General features: G+C 32.3%; 1 protein-coding gene across 1 annotated transcript; it reads left to right on the top strand.

The window, feature by feature from the left end:
- The first annotated feature begins 5394 nt into the window (after nt 1–5394).
- On the top strand, nt 5395–14964 carry LOC102607577 (pleiotropic drug resistance protein 1-like). The gene is made up of 24 exons (XM_006465449.4): nt 5395–5809; nt 8393–8513; nt 8614–8702; nt 8818–8902; nt 9020–9179; nt 9259–9335; nt 9562–9615; nt 9708–9798; nt 9882–10183; nt 10355–10636; nt 10718–11034; nt 11116–11276; nt 11364–11467; nt 11553–11709; nt 11787–11909; nt 11997–12151; nt 12259–12591; nt 12765–13055; nt 13131–13214; nt 13328–13461; nt 13562–13789; nt 13872–14043; nt 14124–14378; nt 14495–14964. The coding sequence occupies exons 1-24, from the start codon at nt 5481–5483 to the stop codon at nt 14750–14752; spliced, it is 4362 nt and encodes a 1453-aa protein (XP_006465512.2). The 5' UTR covers nt 5395–5480; the 3' UTR covers nt 14753–14964.
- Nucleotides 14965–16336: the final 1372 nt, after the last annotated feature.

The raw sequence follows: 16336 nt of genomic DNA, 5'->3' as shown, positions 1-16336 counted from the left end.
CTCACTTCTATCTCTTCATTGGTGTAATCATTGTGCTCATTTTCTTCCTTCTCAAAATGTTTATCATGTTGTGCATGTCTTATTATATAGTTTTGTAATGTCATGGTTGCAATAACTATCTTTACTTGTTTATTGAATGGATAGCTAGGCATGTCCGTTAAAATCTTTCATTTTTTTTTTCATACACCAAAAGTGCACTCTATTACACTTCTAAGTGACGAGTGTTCATGATTGAACACCTCTTGATAGCTTGTTGGTTGGCTGCTTCTACGAAAATATGGAAGGTGATATCTTCCACCTTTATATGGCCTTAAAAAGACCCTCATTTTTAAGTACCTTGCATCCACTAAATAGTATTTTCCTAAATATTTAAGATATAATTTTAATAATATTGGAGAAAAATAAACTATTGGAGATAAACTTAAGAAAACTAAGAAAAATTTAAGAAAAATATTGGAGAAAATTTTGATAAAAATAAGAAGAAAAATAATGTAAAAATGACAAACCTCGAGATGGTTTAGGAAAATTCAAAATAGGGTTACGTAGAGTTGATAAAAATATCATTGTGTCTTGAGCTCTTACTTTCCAACCTGCAATTGCAAATATAAACTGCATATCAAAGTTACATGCAGTCATTATGTTCTGAGTTGGTATGCCTTTCCGACTAATGTATGTTATTTGATCCTCAAGAGTTATAGAAACTTGAATATGTGTGCCATCTATAGCATCGATACAATTCTGAAACTACAATACAAAAGTACGTGTCAATAATAATTACAACTTTATAAAGTGTAAAAGTGTAATCGATACATCATTTACCTTAAAGTGAGGCATATATCTAAAATCTCTCAATATTTTTTCAGGAATATCTTTAAACTAAGGATCAAATCTACAGATAAGCGATAAACAGCATATAGTGCTTCATCAAAATATCTACTCACGGTCTCACTAAAGTGTTGGAATCGTTATTGTGGCCAATCTATTTCCCACACCATGTCCTACAGTATACAAGAACATTCCTAATACCTCAGCAACACTCACTCTTCTTGAGCCTTTTAGCCCGTAATTTATTTCCAATTCATTACATAATCTAAAAAATACATATTTCTCCATCCTAAACATCCTATGACATTGAGTTTCTTCCCCTTTTACTATTCACATCAACTAGATATTACCTGATTTTTGAAGAATTCATGCAAGGTTTTTTATGAATACATGTCCTATAATAATAATCAATAGCAATCATAAAAGTGGATATGATACCATCAAACTCCTACAGTCCTACTCATCATCTAGCATGTCCATATTATACACAAAACTTGTAATCAATAATTTAAACCTATATCATCTAGCATGAATTAAAAAAAAGAAATAAAAAAGATTTGACAAACATTCAAAACAAATAATAATTTAGTGCCATATATTTAAATGACCAATTAATTGTACCTTAAAACATCATAAAAAAAATAACAAAAAAAGATAATCCCTTATTACTATTAGAAGAGAAGAGTAATTAATCATGTAATACTTAAGAGTAAAAATATTGTGATTGCTCATAGTAAACTAGTTCATCATAATTTGAGGTTCTTTCATGGTTTCAAACATCTCCTTTTTCGAATTCAAAAAAAAAATTCTCCTTTTTCTCTTTATGAATAAAAAGTTATGTTGCAAACCACCATACGTTGTCCCTAATCTCAACCCCAGGAATAGCTTCAACCATCTTCTTCGCTTCGACAATACTGTAGCCATTCATTTCTTTTTGTAAGTTTATTAATGTAGAACTTCTATTCTCAACTACTTCAACAAGACATGCAATTTGTTGTAATATTTTTATAGCACCCCCAACCTTCCCCCCTCCATTATCAACCTTTTCTTCCTCTCTTTATTCTTTTAGCTTGTGTGCTATGTAGTCCAACTGCTCTTTTGTCTTTTTTCTCTTTAGCACTTGTTAAGTGGTAAGTATACTAAATTTGCATATCCTTGTCAGAATCACTATTTTCTTCAACTCGAAATATTTCATCATTATTGGAATCTTCATAATCATCAAGTGGAGTTACTCCAAAAGAAGGTGTCCAAGCTTTATTGCTAGTAGCTGTGATGTTTATGAACATCCTATCTAACTTTCCCTCAATTTCTTTATCAACGCCTTCCTTGCGAAATTTTTCTACTTTAGGATTTGCCTGCACGTAATAAATCATATTTAGACGAGTTGTGAAAAAATTAATCAAACTATATTAAAAGCTATTAATTGATATATGTACCTTCAATTTACTCTACCATCATTCTGGAGATGCATCGATCGTTTTGTTTTGTATATTCCATCATACACCAGCTTCTTTTCCAACAAAATCCTTCCATAATTTTCAATCATTCTTTAGTGTGGCCCAGTTATTTTTCAATTGTAATTTATTGTACTCTCTTCCCGTCGCCTTACAAAAGTTTTTGACCAAATTTTCCCATCCTAGTTTAGTAAAATGAGTCCCAGGGCAACGTCCTTCCTCAACTCTACGATACATAAATTACAAAAAATTGATACAGTCTCACTGTCCCATGTTGCCTTACCTCATGGTACAATTTTAGTTTCAGTTTGATTGACAAATTTCTTATTTATGTCCATCTACATCATTTTGAAAATATTTTAATACAAACACTACTTTAAAAATTATAATGAACAAAAAAGAAAAGAAAATGCGGATACAATATACAGTAAAAAAAGTGACAATAAATAATAATATTTTATTATTGAAAATAATATTCTTTAAAATTTTTGACAATTAGCGTAAAAACTAAAAATCACAAACACTCATAGTCCATATACATGAACTAGACAACATAACATATAATAAATATTGCAATTGCATAGGCATTAAAGGTGCATTTGAGATTGAAGTTGGGCAGCTGAAGTTTAAAAGCTACAGTACTGAACTGTTTGGTAAACACTAGTTGCCGCAATTTGAAAGCTATGCTGATATAATTTTTCACTTGTTTAATGCAAAATCTATTATATTTTTAATAATTTTGTTAAAATTATTTTAAAATTTATATTTACTACATATTAATTTTTATTTTATAGTTACAACTTTTTTTTCCACAACAGTTGTAACTTAAAAGTTACAGCACCTCAATTCCAAACATGATCTAAATTTTTTAGAAAATAAAAACGTTGCAATGGCATATGCATGAAATATTTTACAAATAAAGAAACCCAAACAAGATAAACAACAAATATTGTAATAAAAATTACATTGAATATGCATGAAAATGTGATGAATGAAAGGATATGCATGAAAAAGTACTGTCACTGAATATGCATGAAAAAGGGATGACTCAAGTACCCTATCTTGCATTGTTGCCGCCGTAGAGAACTTTTGATGTAATGTAAAATATATATGAAGTGGAAATAAGGTAAACGAAACTTGAATTATAATAAAAGATTATTAAAATTATTTCCAATTTGAATAAGGATAATTTTGGGTTTAGATAATAATTATAAAGATATTTATGGAACTGCATTAAAGGATAAAGTTGATTCTCAAATCAAAATTTAAAACCTACTCCATCCTTCATTTTCAAAATCAGCTGTAGGAGGAGCTGATTTTAACAAAAGTGATTTTGATTTCTTTTTTAAACCAAAAACCAAAATTAGCTTTTAGATTTTCAAAATCACTTTCAAGGTTTCCTAAGTTCGTCCAACAGAATGCCAATTAATGTTTTTGTTTTCAGGTGAAACAAAGCTCTCATTGAAGATTTAAGCAAGCTTAATTATGTTTTACAAATTAATAGTGAAGACAGTAAGGTTCCTGTCCGATTCTGATCTGAAAATAGTTCTAAAAAAAATATTGTAGAGGAGTACAATTCAAAAACCTAAAAGAGTTGTATGAATTTTAAGTAGTTTGTAAATCGAGATTTGTTCCAGACTAATTCAAAATTCGGTTGTGAGTGGCGCCAAAGTTTGCTGTAGTGGTTGTTGACATGGAAGGTGTGGGCCCATCACTGCTGAGTTGGAAAGTAAGTTAGTTTGGATAACTAACTATTTGAACAAGTGCTTATTGACCATTACGCATGCAGCTTTTTGCTATATAAGGATGCTGGTCAATGAGGGTTCTTTAACTCAGTATAACGATCCCTATCATGATCGTATTAGAGCATCTTGACATCATGTAAAGAGTGAAATCTCCTCTGTAATTCTGGAGTAATTTTTGCCACTAATAATAGAGAATGATGCCTGTTCTTGTTCATTGAAATTATGTGTTGTGTACGAATCAGTCTAGCTTGCTGTTACCCCCAAGTCTTGGTGTCTTTTACTCACTGAATCAACTTTGGAGGAAATTTGTTCGAGTATTCATGGATGTTCAACTCATCTTGATTAAGTTTTGGTGTCATGTCTCCTGGACATCACTTATAGCCGAAATTTTTCCAAGTCTTGTCTGGTCGGCATTATTTTAATAAAAATTTATGTAGCCAAGTCTGAGTGTTGTGATTCGTCCATACATCGTTTGTGGAAATTGTTAGAGTTTTATTAGTATTTCAAAATATTAACGTCGCACATTGGAAGAAAATGAGAACTTTACACTTGATTTGAATGTATAAAATTAAATATGTGCATAGGACGATAAGTGTTAAAACGAGATTGACAATAATGATTAAATTGTAATAGAACCTTCTAGATGCAGAAATCAAAATCCCATGCATATAAGTTCTCGATAGAGCTGAGTTTAAGGGGTTTCTCTCTCTCTCTTTTTAAAAGTAATTAAGAGGCAATATAATTAAAATTTTAATAACTTTGTAAGATAATTTGGTACATCAATTTTTGGCCTGGTAATTTAACAAGACTGCATTAGCAATTATGAGGTAATTAAATAGCAATAATATATCCATCATTCTTCCTTTGTTGGAGCTTTTTATGAGAAACATTTTCTTTTAAAGAACAGCTAAATTTTTCAACATCCCACACGATTAGGTATGAATTTGATAAAAATAAAAAATAATCTTCTAGTAACATGAACTTAATAAATAGTTTTCTTCTAGTAACATGAACTTAATAAGTAGTTTTCTTTTGTGAAATCAAAATAGGTGTGAATTTGACTAAAATCAAATAAATCTATAAGTGGTTCTAATAATTAAGTTAAAAATAAAATTGTCAATTTTTGTTTTGTCTTAAGTTGAAAAAAAATCAAAATAGAACATCTGAATGATTGAAACAAAGATATATTTTAGTGTTTAGTAAAAAACTAACAATACTAATTAACTTATAGCCAGCACAGACGTACGTATAATGCAAATATTGGACGAATGTGCAAGTGCCTATTTTGACAGCCATATTATATCATGCTGATGATCAATAATTCAACATTGCACAACGGATAATGCTTTATAACTTCTCTGTTCCTGAAAGTGGCATTGTCAAAAAGAGAAATCTCTTCTTTTTGCGTTTTGATGAGCTAGAGAGCTATAGCTTTTAGCCTGAGTTGTTACTTGTTATGGAGAGTGGTGACATTTACAGAACAACTACTAGTTTACGTAGAAGTGCTTCCAGATGGGGAAGCGCTTCTGAGGGTGCATTTTCGAGGTCTTCAAGAAGAGATGAAGTTGACGATGAGGAGGCTCTAAAATGGGCTGCTCTTGAGAAATTGCCTACTTATAATCGTTTGAGGAAAGGATTACTGAGCACTCCAAGTGGGCATGGTAATGAAATTGACGTAGACAATCTTGGACTGCAAGAAAGGCAACTGTTGATTGATAAATTGGTCAAAGTCCCAGATGTTGATAATGAGAAGTTCTTGTTGAAACTTAAGAACCGTTTTGATAGGTAAAATTTTGTTTTTTTCAACTTACATAATTATTATTATTATTATTTTAACCACTGGAGCAGCGAGACTAAAAGCTCAATTTAGACTTTACCCACTTCTATACATTTTTTTTTTCAAAAAAAGATGTAGAAAAACTTAGCTAGGGCCGAATATGATAGGATGAAACTATGTAGTCTGGTGATGTTAACCTCACAAAAATAAATGAGACTCTATGCTCAACGAGGTTCTTTCTTCAATGATCGATCAAATTCATATTCAAATAACCATAAAATCAAGATCTTGACCCTTTACTATAAATATAAAAATCAATGGTATAAGAAATCTAGGGTTGACAGTACATTCAAGTAAGAAAAGAAAGATTGTGAGTGATAAGTTAAGAAAGGCACAAGATGAAATATTGATAAGTTCTAAAAGTTCTTTGAAGAAGTAAAAAGAAAAGCTCTCGTTATTATTATAAAATCAAATCTAAAATTTTCAATAGACATGGGTTTATATAGCTGAATCTAAAATAAAAGATCTTGTTGATTCTAAAATAAAAAAGAAATAAAAGATTCCAAAATGAAAAGGAAATAAAAGATCTTGTTTTAAAATAGATTAAGAAACAAGTATTGGGCTTGATTTTTCTTTCTAATTTGATAATGCCTTATTTATTTTTCATGCAAATCACTCTAAATCAGATGTAAAAGATTGAATAACATTGATAAAGCATTGATTACCTTGAATACTCAGTTCAAGCAAATTAATGTCTTGAACAAGACATGAATTTAAGATATGCTCAAATAATCCATTTAATACTTCTTTCATTTTTTTATTTCTTACCCTTTTCATTGGACCTTCATGGATGCTCAATGAATTTTGTGAAGTTTTAACAACTTGGTTCTCAACACTTGGAGTATAGCTTCCTGAGTGAAAATAATTTAAAAAAAAAAAAGATTTTGACTCAAGTTGTTTAGTATTTTTTAATACGAATTTTATATTTTTGGTCCCCTCAAATTCACTTGTTTTGTGTTATACTCTTCCAAATTTTTTTCTTCTTTCATTATTTTGTCTTTTGTTGAAATAAAATCATGGTTAGGCTACAAAGTAAAGGTGAGGAAAACCCTTAGTAAATGAAATTCTTATTATTTATGAGATTAATAAAATTAAAATCAAAGGGTGGGACTACTTGAATTTAAATTTTTGACACACCTTTTTAGTCATTAATTTTCAAATAATCAATTGTAGATATTGAAAGTTAAGTTAGCATTTAATGATGGCTAGATAAATTTAAAATTATACAAATTATATCTTTATTAGAAAAAAAAAAAGAAAAAATATTGTCAAGGTCCAAAAGAGTATTATTTGTTTTGTATATTGGCTTAATAATACAATTCCCTTCTCACCTGCCTAAGCATTACACTTGTGTATCTACCCTAATGATATTATTATTCTGTACAATTAGTTAAAAGGATTCGGAAAAAAAATATGCATTTCCTCTGGAATAAAAAAAGGTAATCTATTTTTATTTAGTATTTTAACTTAATTTTTTTGAGTCATTGATACTTAATGAATTTTTTTTTTTTTAACGAGAATCCAAGCCAATAAAATTCTGGAATGAAGACATATTAATTCATTCAATTTCGGAACTCCAAGTCTCTGATGCGATCCAAAATCCTTTTATATTATTACCAAAATACACAATGTTACAGTCAATTTTTTAAATTATTTTTCTTAAAAGCATGTCAATACAATATGTTACAGATTTGCCCCTTCTGTTGAAAATTTTGAAAGTTGCCATAGGATGCATAATCAGAACATGATTTTTAATATTTCTGTTTTCTTTATAACCAAACCTCATTGAAAAAACTATAATATTTTATAGTACTATTAAAATAACGTTCTGTTAAAAATATTAATTCTTAATTTTTCATAAAAAGTATGTATATTTTTTTAATGATTAATTTTCATGGTTTCCCATTACTTATTATTTTTAATTTTTTTTTGTCAAAAGAAAAATGTTAGAAAGGAACTGGAAGCTGAACTTAGGGTGATAGAATTCACAATAAATCCAGGCGGGATTATTGTGTTAATTGATTATTTTTAATTAATCCGCTTCAGCATTACCTTTGTTTCTATAAGCGCTGAGTTAACGTGTGTGTATATGTTTTCTTTTATGTTTAAATATTAGCGTGTAATGTCAAACTCAACAGTTAGCTCCGGTAGCTTTTAAATTACAACTGTGGAGTAAAAAAAATTATAACTATGAAAGAAAAATTAATAATATGTAATAAATTTAAATTTAAATAATAATTTTGATAAAATTATTAAATATACAATAATTTTTTTATTATACAGATGTATAACTTCTAAATTATAAAAAGTAATATTTATCAAATATTTTAATACTGTCTTTTAAAAAATACAGATGTGTAACTTCAATCACAAGCGCACTTTTAATACCATACTTTGTGAAAACAGATAATCATATTATGCATTCCTTCTCAAACTTTTATTTGGGGGGAAAATTTATCAGTTGTATTCTACTTTCTGAAGTTGTTATTTTCTTGTATGTCGTACTTTGATTTATTTTTTGATTTTATCAGAGTTGGAATTAGCATGCCCGAAATTGAAGTTCGATTTGAGCATTTGAAAGTTGAAGCAGAAGCATATGTAGGAAGTAGAGCCTTGCCAACATTCTTTAACTTCTGTGCCAACATAATTGAGGTACCCACCTGCATATATAATTTATTAATTGTTTTCAAAACTGGTCAATGGTCAAGTAATTTTGTTAATTTCTCTTCTAACAATCTGTAAATGTTTGAAGGGGCTTTTGAACTCTCTTAACATTCTTTCAAGTAGAAAGAAACATATAACAATTCTCAAGGGTGTCAGCGGAATTATTAGACCTGGCAGGTGAGAACTTAATTGAATAATACTACTGTTTTTGTTGTGTCCATGTCTTTTGTTACAAATTTAGAATATTTGGGCAGTCCTTAATTTCAAATTATATTCATGTCTTTTGCTGCAGAATGACATTGCTTTTGGGTCCTCCAGCTTCGGGAAAGACTACACTTCTGTTGGCCTTGGCTGGGAAGCTTGATTCTAGCCTCAGGGTGATTGTTTTATATTGTTAAAAGCACTAATTATTCTTGAAGAATTTGGCATTGACCATTGAGAGTTCACACTTTGCTTTAGTCTCTAATTTGGTGAATGAAAACGTCTCTATGTAGCTTTATGGTAGGGTGACATATAATGGCCACAACATGGATGAATTTGTACCTCAGAGAACAGCTGCTTATATCAGTCAACATGATGTTCATATCGGCGAAATGACCGTGAGGGAAACCTTGGCTTTCTCTGCTAGATGCCAGGGAGTTGGATCCCGTTATGGTTGGTTTGATCGTTTTCCTATTTCTTTTTTTTTTTTCCTCTCTTTGATTGTAATAGTTATTTCTTTTGGAAAATGCAGAAATGCTAACCGAGTTGGCCAGACGAGAGAAGGCAGCAGGTATTAAGCCTGATCCTGATCTTGACGTCTTCATGAAGGTGAGAACCTGAAGCCATTTATTACAAATGATAAACAGTTGCAAAAAACTATACACAAAATGGCTATAAACATCAATGTCAAACACTTGAGTCATTTACTTGAAGTTGGCCTTTTTATCTTGTGTTCTTTGGTTAATACAAGTAGATATCTGATAATCATGGAGTTACACCCAGTACGATTGAGCTTCTGATTATCATCGATTCACTGTCAATTTTCATGTAACAGGCTGCAGCAACAGAAGGCCAAGAAGCCAGTGTGGTCACTGATTATATTCTAAAGGTTAGATCACCGTGAAAAGCTCTAAACTTATGATTTACTGTTGAGAACATGTAATTTCACTACTTTGATGAAATTTCATCATAAATTTACAGATTCTAGGTCTGGATGTCTGTGCTGATACCATGGTAGGTGATGAAATGATAAGAGGCATATCAGGAGGACAACGGAAGCGTGTTACAACAGGCAAATTTCAAAACTCATCAGTCCATATCTATTACGCAGAGAAATTAATTCAAGCATATGATAATTAAATGATTGAATTATAGGTGAAATGCTGGTTGGACCAGCACAAGCATTCTTCATGGATGAGATATCTACGGGTTTGGACAGCTCTACAACTTTCCAAATTGTGAATTCTCTTAGGCAATTCATTCACATCCTTAGGGGAACCACTCTGATCTCTCTTCTACAGCCAGCACCAGAAGCATATGATCTATTTGATGACATTATCTTAATATCTGATGGGCAGATTGTGTATCAGGGTCCCCGAGAACACGTACTGGAGTTTTTTGAATTCATGGGCTTCAAATGTCCGGAAAGAAAAGGTGTTGCTGACTTCTTGCAAGAAGTATGTCCTAATTGGGCTCTTTTTATGATTTTTCAAAAACATATATGAGTCCCCCCCAACCTGAAAGATGATCTTTGCTTCTCAAATTTTTCAATAAAACCATGAAAGAAATTACAGGACTAAGATGAGAAACTTCTCATTGAATCTCCATGAAAAATGAAAATGTTGCAGGTGACATCAAGGAAAGATCAGGAGCAGTATTGGGCAAATAAAGAGGAACCTTACAGGTTTGTCACAGTCAAGGAATTTGCTGATGCATTCCAATCATTCAGTGTGGGACAGATACTTGGTGATGAGCTTGGAATTCCATTTGATAAGACAAAGAGCCACCCAGCTGCTTTGACAACCAAAAAATATGGTGTTGGCAAAAAGGAGTCGTTGAAAGCTTGCAACTCAAGAGAACTTTTGCTGATGAAGCGGAACTCATTTGTCTATTTCTTCAAGCTCTTCCAAGTAATTACTTAGTTAATCTTGAAATTTTCAAATCTTTTTCTTTGAAGTGATAATGATTTACTATTTTTTTTCCTGTACTAGCTTACTACTATAGCACTGGTTACTATGACACTCTTCTTCAGAACAAAGATGCACCGAGATTCAGTAACTGATGGAGTAATTTATGCTGGTGCAACATTCTTCATTATCATTATGATCATGTTCAATGGAATGGCGGAGATTTCTATGACCATTGCAAAGCTTCCCATTTTCTACAAGCAAAGAGACCTCCAATTCTATCCTTCATGGGCATATGCTTTTCCCACATGGATCCCAAAGATCCCCATCTCATTTGTAGAGGTTGCTGTTTGGGTATTCTCAACATATTATGTAATTGGCTTTGATCCCAATGCTGGAAGGTAAGACTATAAAAGCAAAGTGCCAAACATTAGAGAGACGATTAATCCCAAATGTATTAAAAGCTAATTATCTTGCTGCAGGTTTTTCAGGCAGTACTTGCTTCTCTTGTTTGTTAACCAGATGGCTTCTGCATTGTTCCGGTTAATTGCTGCAACAGGCAGGAACCTGGTTGTTGCTAATACATTTGGTGCATTTGCATTACTCCTGCTTTATGCACTGGGTGGTTTTGTCCTAAACAGAGGTATAACAAGTAAATAAGTAGAAAAGAAAGAGCTTTATCTTTTTTAAGTTTAACCTAAATTCTTTCTTTTCTTGTTTAATAATGCAGAGGACATAAAATCATGGTGGATTTGGGCTTACTGGTGTTCACCTCTGATGTATGCTCAGAATGCAATAACGGTTAATGAGTTTCTTGGTCATAGTTGGAGAAAGGTAATGCCTTTGAATTGGATGAGCCTTGTATTAATGTATTTACTGCTGAGGAAGGTGCTAATGTCTGAACTTCTTTCGCAAAAAGATTCTGCCAAACACAACTGAACCACTGGGAGTTGAAGTTTTGCAGTCTCGTGGGATCTTCACTGATTCTTATTGGTATTGGCTAGGAGTGGGAGCTTTGCTTGGTTTTATAATACTATTCAACATCGGATTTGCTTTGGCTCTAAGTTTCCTCAACTGTCTGTATTCTTACCTTCTTCAGTTTTGATCTTTTTAAAGTGAGCCATTCTCTGATATAGTTTTTTCATATGTGCAGCATTTGATAAGAATCAGGCCGTTACACCTGAGGAATCCCAAAGTAATGAGCAAGATAAACGACCTGGGGGCACTGTTCAGTTATCAAACCATGCAAGTAGTTCTGGTCAAATAACACCCTCAGGTCATATGGCTCTTTTGATACCTTTGAGAAAAGCATGATATGTTTTGCGCACACCTTTTGATCACAATTGAATATTTTAAAATGCAGGGAGTGCGGATGACATTAGGAGGAGAGATTCCTCCTCCCAGTCCCTGGAAACAATAACTGAGGCCAACCAACCTAAGAGAAGAGGAATGGTTCTTCCATTTGAACCGCATTCCCTTACCTTTGATGATGTTACATACTCCGTTGACATGCCACAGGTAACAATAATTTGGAAACCAAGGGGTATATTTCAAAAGTTGGATCATATCTTGATTAAGTACTACATTCTCCAGACATGATGGATTGTTTTGATTTCACGTTGCAGGAAATGAAACTTCGAGGTGTTCTTGACGACAGATTGGTACTTTTAAATAGTGTTAGCGGTGCTTTCAGACCTGGTGTTCTGACAGCTCTGATGGGTGTTACTGGTGCGGGTAAAACCACTTTGATGGATGTGTTGGCTGGTAGGAAAACTACCGGATATGTTACTGGGAACATCACAATATCTGGGTACCCAAAGAAGCAAGAAACATTTGCTCGTATTTCTGGGTACTGTGAGCAAAACGATATCCATTCTCCTCAAGTTACTGTATATGAGTCCTTACTCTACTCAGCCTGGCTTCGATTATCCCCTGAAGTTGATTCCAAAACAAGAAAGGTTGGTACTGAAATCCGATGGTTTGCAAACTTTCTGTCATTGTTTCTACTTGTATCATTGAGAGTAGAAACAGATTAAGCCAAATGAGTCATCGTGAAGAGGAACAGCTTGAATTCTTCAATGCACTATTGGACATCCTTATACTAATTGTTTGTTTCACCTTTGGTTTTTAGATGTTTATTGAGGAAGTCATGGAGCTTGTGGAGTTGAACCTATTGAGACAAGCACTGGTTGGTTTACCCGGTGTAAATGGTCTCTCAACAGAGCAGCGTAAGAGGCTTACAATTGCCGTTGAGCTTGTGGCAAACCCCTCCATCATTTTTATGGATGAGCCAACATCAGGACTAGATGCAAGAGCAGCTGCAATTGTTATGAGAACTGTTAGGAACACAGTAGACACGGGAAGAACAGTAGTTTGCACCATCCATCAGCCAAGCATAGACATATTTGAAGCTTTTGATGAGGTAAGAAATGTCAATTCTAGAGTTAATATTTTTCTCTCGGTGATTTAATTATGATCATTTAACTTGGCATTGCAGCTGTTCCTGCTGAAGCGAGGGGGACAAGAAATATATGTTGGGCCATTGGGTCGCCATTCTAGCCATCTTATCAAGTATTTCGAAGTATGACACATTTTCATATTACAGACAATAGAAACTTCAAATAACATTATGAAGAGAGCCACTAGAAGAACATAATGATACTACCTAATGCAAGTATATTTCTTTATATGAAGGGAAATCCAGGAGTTAGTAAAATAAAAAATGGTTATAATCCAGCAACTTGGATGTTAGAAGTTACCAGTCCATCTCAAGAAACAGCTTTGGGGATTGATTTTGCTGATATTTACAAGAGTTCAGAACTCTACAGGTTGGTTCATGATGCGCTGCTAGAATCCAAACAACAGGATGGCATGTCAGTGTTTTGTTTTTTTTTCAAAATTGTTGCTGATGTATTTCTTATGCTTCAGGAGAAACAAAGCACTGATCAAAGATTTAAGCAAGCCTGCTCCTGGTTCAAAGGATCTCCACTTCGATACCCAATACGCACAGTCATTTTTCACCCAATGTATGGCTTGCTTATGGAAACAACGTTGGTCATACTGGCGTAATCCACCATACACTGCTGTTAGGTTTCTGTCTACGACCATCACATCCTTGACGTTTGGGACAATGTTCTGGGACATGGGCACTAAAATGTGAGTTACAATTTGAAATTGGAGCAGTATAGTCAATCTTGAATTTGCCTATTAATCTTAAATTTGACATTTCAAATTGCAGGACAAAGCAACAAGATCTCTTCAATGCAATGGGTTCCATGTATACTGCTGTTCTTTTCATTGGTATCCTAAATGCTGTGGCTGTACAGCCAGTAGTAGCTATTGAAAGAACAGTTTTCTACAGAGAAAGAGCTGCTGGAATGTATTCGGGCATGGCATATGCCTTCGCACAAGTAAACTGTCTGACAAATGACATACTGCATATGTAAAATTATTTCTGTTTCTTTACTGAATGTTTTTGTATTTTCTGCAGGTTCTAATTGAGATTCCTTATATATTTGTTCAAGCTGTCACATATGGTCTTATAGTCTATGCAATGATGCAGTTTGAATGGACTGCTGCAAAGTTCTTTTGGTATTTGTTCTTCATGTTCTTCACCTTCTTGTACTTCACCTTCTATGGCATGATGGCCGTGTCTTTGACTCCAAACCACCACATATCTGCCATTGTGTCGTTTGGATTTTATGCCTTGTGGAATGTGTTTTCTGGGTTCATAATCCCAAGACCAGTAAGTATCTGCAGTATTTCCATTACTGTTATAAATAATGCAACATTTCCGTAGCTTTTAGAAAAGACTGATTGACTAATTATCTGCTTGAATCTTTTTGACTTGCTCAATAACAGAGGATTCCAATATGGTGGAGATGGTACTATTGGGCATGCCCATTGGCTTGGACGTTGTACGGATTGATTGCATCACAATATGGAGATAAAGAAGACAGGCTCGAGTCAGGTGAAACAGTGAAGCATTTTTTGCGAAGTTATTTTGGTTTTAAACATGATTTTCTTGGAGTGGTTGCACTTGTTGTTGTTGCGTTTCCAATGCTATTTGCATTCGTTTTTGGTCTAGGAATTAAGTTCCTCAATTTCCAGAGGCGATAGTGTTGTGATTTTTTTTTCCCCTCTTACACAAGTCTGTTCTAAAGTATTACTTGAAACTATTTCTTGCAAATTTGTAAGTTTAGAATTGCCTGAGCAAGAATAATTCTAACTTTCTGAATTCAAAGCTTTAGTAGAGTTTAATCCCGTTAATAAATATATAAGAAAAAAAAGGAGATCGACAAATAGGTTTGGATTTCAATGAAGTTTAAATAAGTCTAAATGTATATATTTGAATTATATGTTTTAATGTTAGACTATTAAGTGCTATGGTCTTTTTTTTTACATAATAAAATTATCTAAAAAATAATATTTTGATGTATACGCGTTAGTATATACTTGAATTTTGTGCTTATAAATTTTTATAAGCTAAACACTTCAAAAGATGCAATTAAATTGTTAGCATATCAATTTTGAATTTTGATTATGGTTACTTAATAATTTACCAGTTTTTTAAATGCCTAGTATGACTGGTAGTTAAATGACTTTACTCATGTGAGCAAGAATCAAATCCAATGAGTCTTACTTAATTTTAATTTTTTGAAAAGAAAGTATCCAAAAAGAAAATGCATGACATTTGTTTGGGATAATATCAAATTACCATCTAATGAAATTGTTATTTTTTAAACTATTGTAAACTTCAACTTATCCTTTTTTTTTTTTTTTTGAGGAAAAAATTACATTGGTCAGCTCCCATTTTTCTTTATCTTTTGAAAAAAAAAAAGTAAATTGAAATTTACAATATTTTGATTTTTGAGGATATTTTAAAGATTTTCACTTTACAAGATGAGTAATCTAAAATTTACCCTATCACATAAACAACTAAGACCGCGCTAATAAAATACGCATAAGTCTCAAGATCATCATTATAGTTAAGAGATTTTACCGGCCAATCTAATTGGCACCCAATGTTAACAATTTATAAACAGAAGTTTATAAAACAGCCAGGGATATTAAATAAAAGACAATTTCTCAAAAATGTCCAAGGATAATGGCTCAAATGAAAGAATTTTAACAAAACCCAAATTTTAGAGTTTATATCCTTACAGCAAAATAAAAAATAAAAAAAGATAAAGAACTCATATCCAAAAAAATTCCAATGAAATAACCCAAAAATTTGGGAGTTATCAATCCTACATTCCTAGTGAAATGAAAAGCCAATGAAGCATTGAGAGTTCAGTCATAGGGGAAAAAAGTTTAAAAAAATTTATGTGACCAGTTTCAACAAATTTTGAAAGAGTCGTTTTTCTTTGCAAGACGTTTTATAATGGGGACCACAAGGAAAATGAGAAAGAAAAAGACGATTTTCTTTTTATTTAAAAATAAAGAAGATGGAATTTGGTTTTAATTGAATGGAAATTTAGGACGATAAGAGAGGAAATATCGATATATTTAATTAGGGTTAGTTATGGAATCAAATGAGGTTTAAAAAGTGAAAATCTAATACTTAATTTGAAACCATAAGCGTACAAAGTAAATAGGTGTAGAGAATTATTTTATGGTTTGAAGTAGCAACGTCATTTTAAAAAATGCATCAAGACACTTTTGTTCTTAATTATAATACACTCTTATCTTTTTTTTTTTTCA

This window comes from Citrus sinensis, chromosome 7 (assembly GCF_022201045.2).
Source record: "Citrus sinensis cultivar Valencia sweet orange chromosome 7, DVS_A1.0, whole genome shotgun sequence".
Classification (NCBI taxonomy): Eukaryota; Viridiplantae; Streptophyta; class Magnoliopsida; order Sapindales; family Rutaceae; genus Citrus; species Citrus sinensis.
The sequence above is the reverse complement of the archived record's forward strand: the minus strand, read 5'-3'. Positions and strand labels throughout refer to the sequence as shown.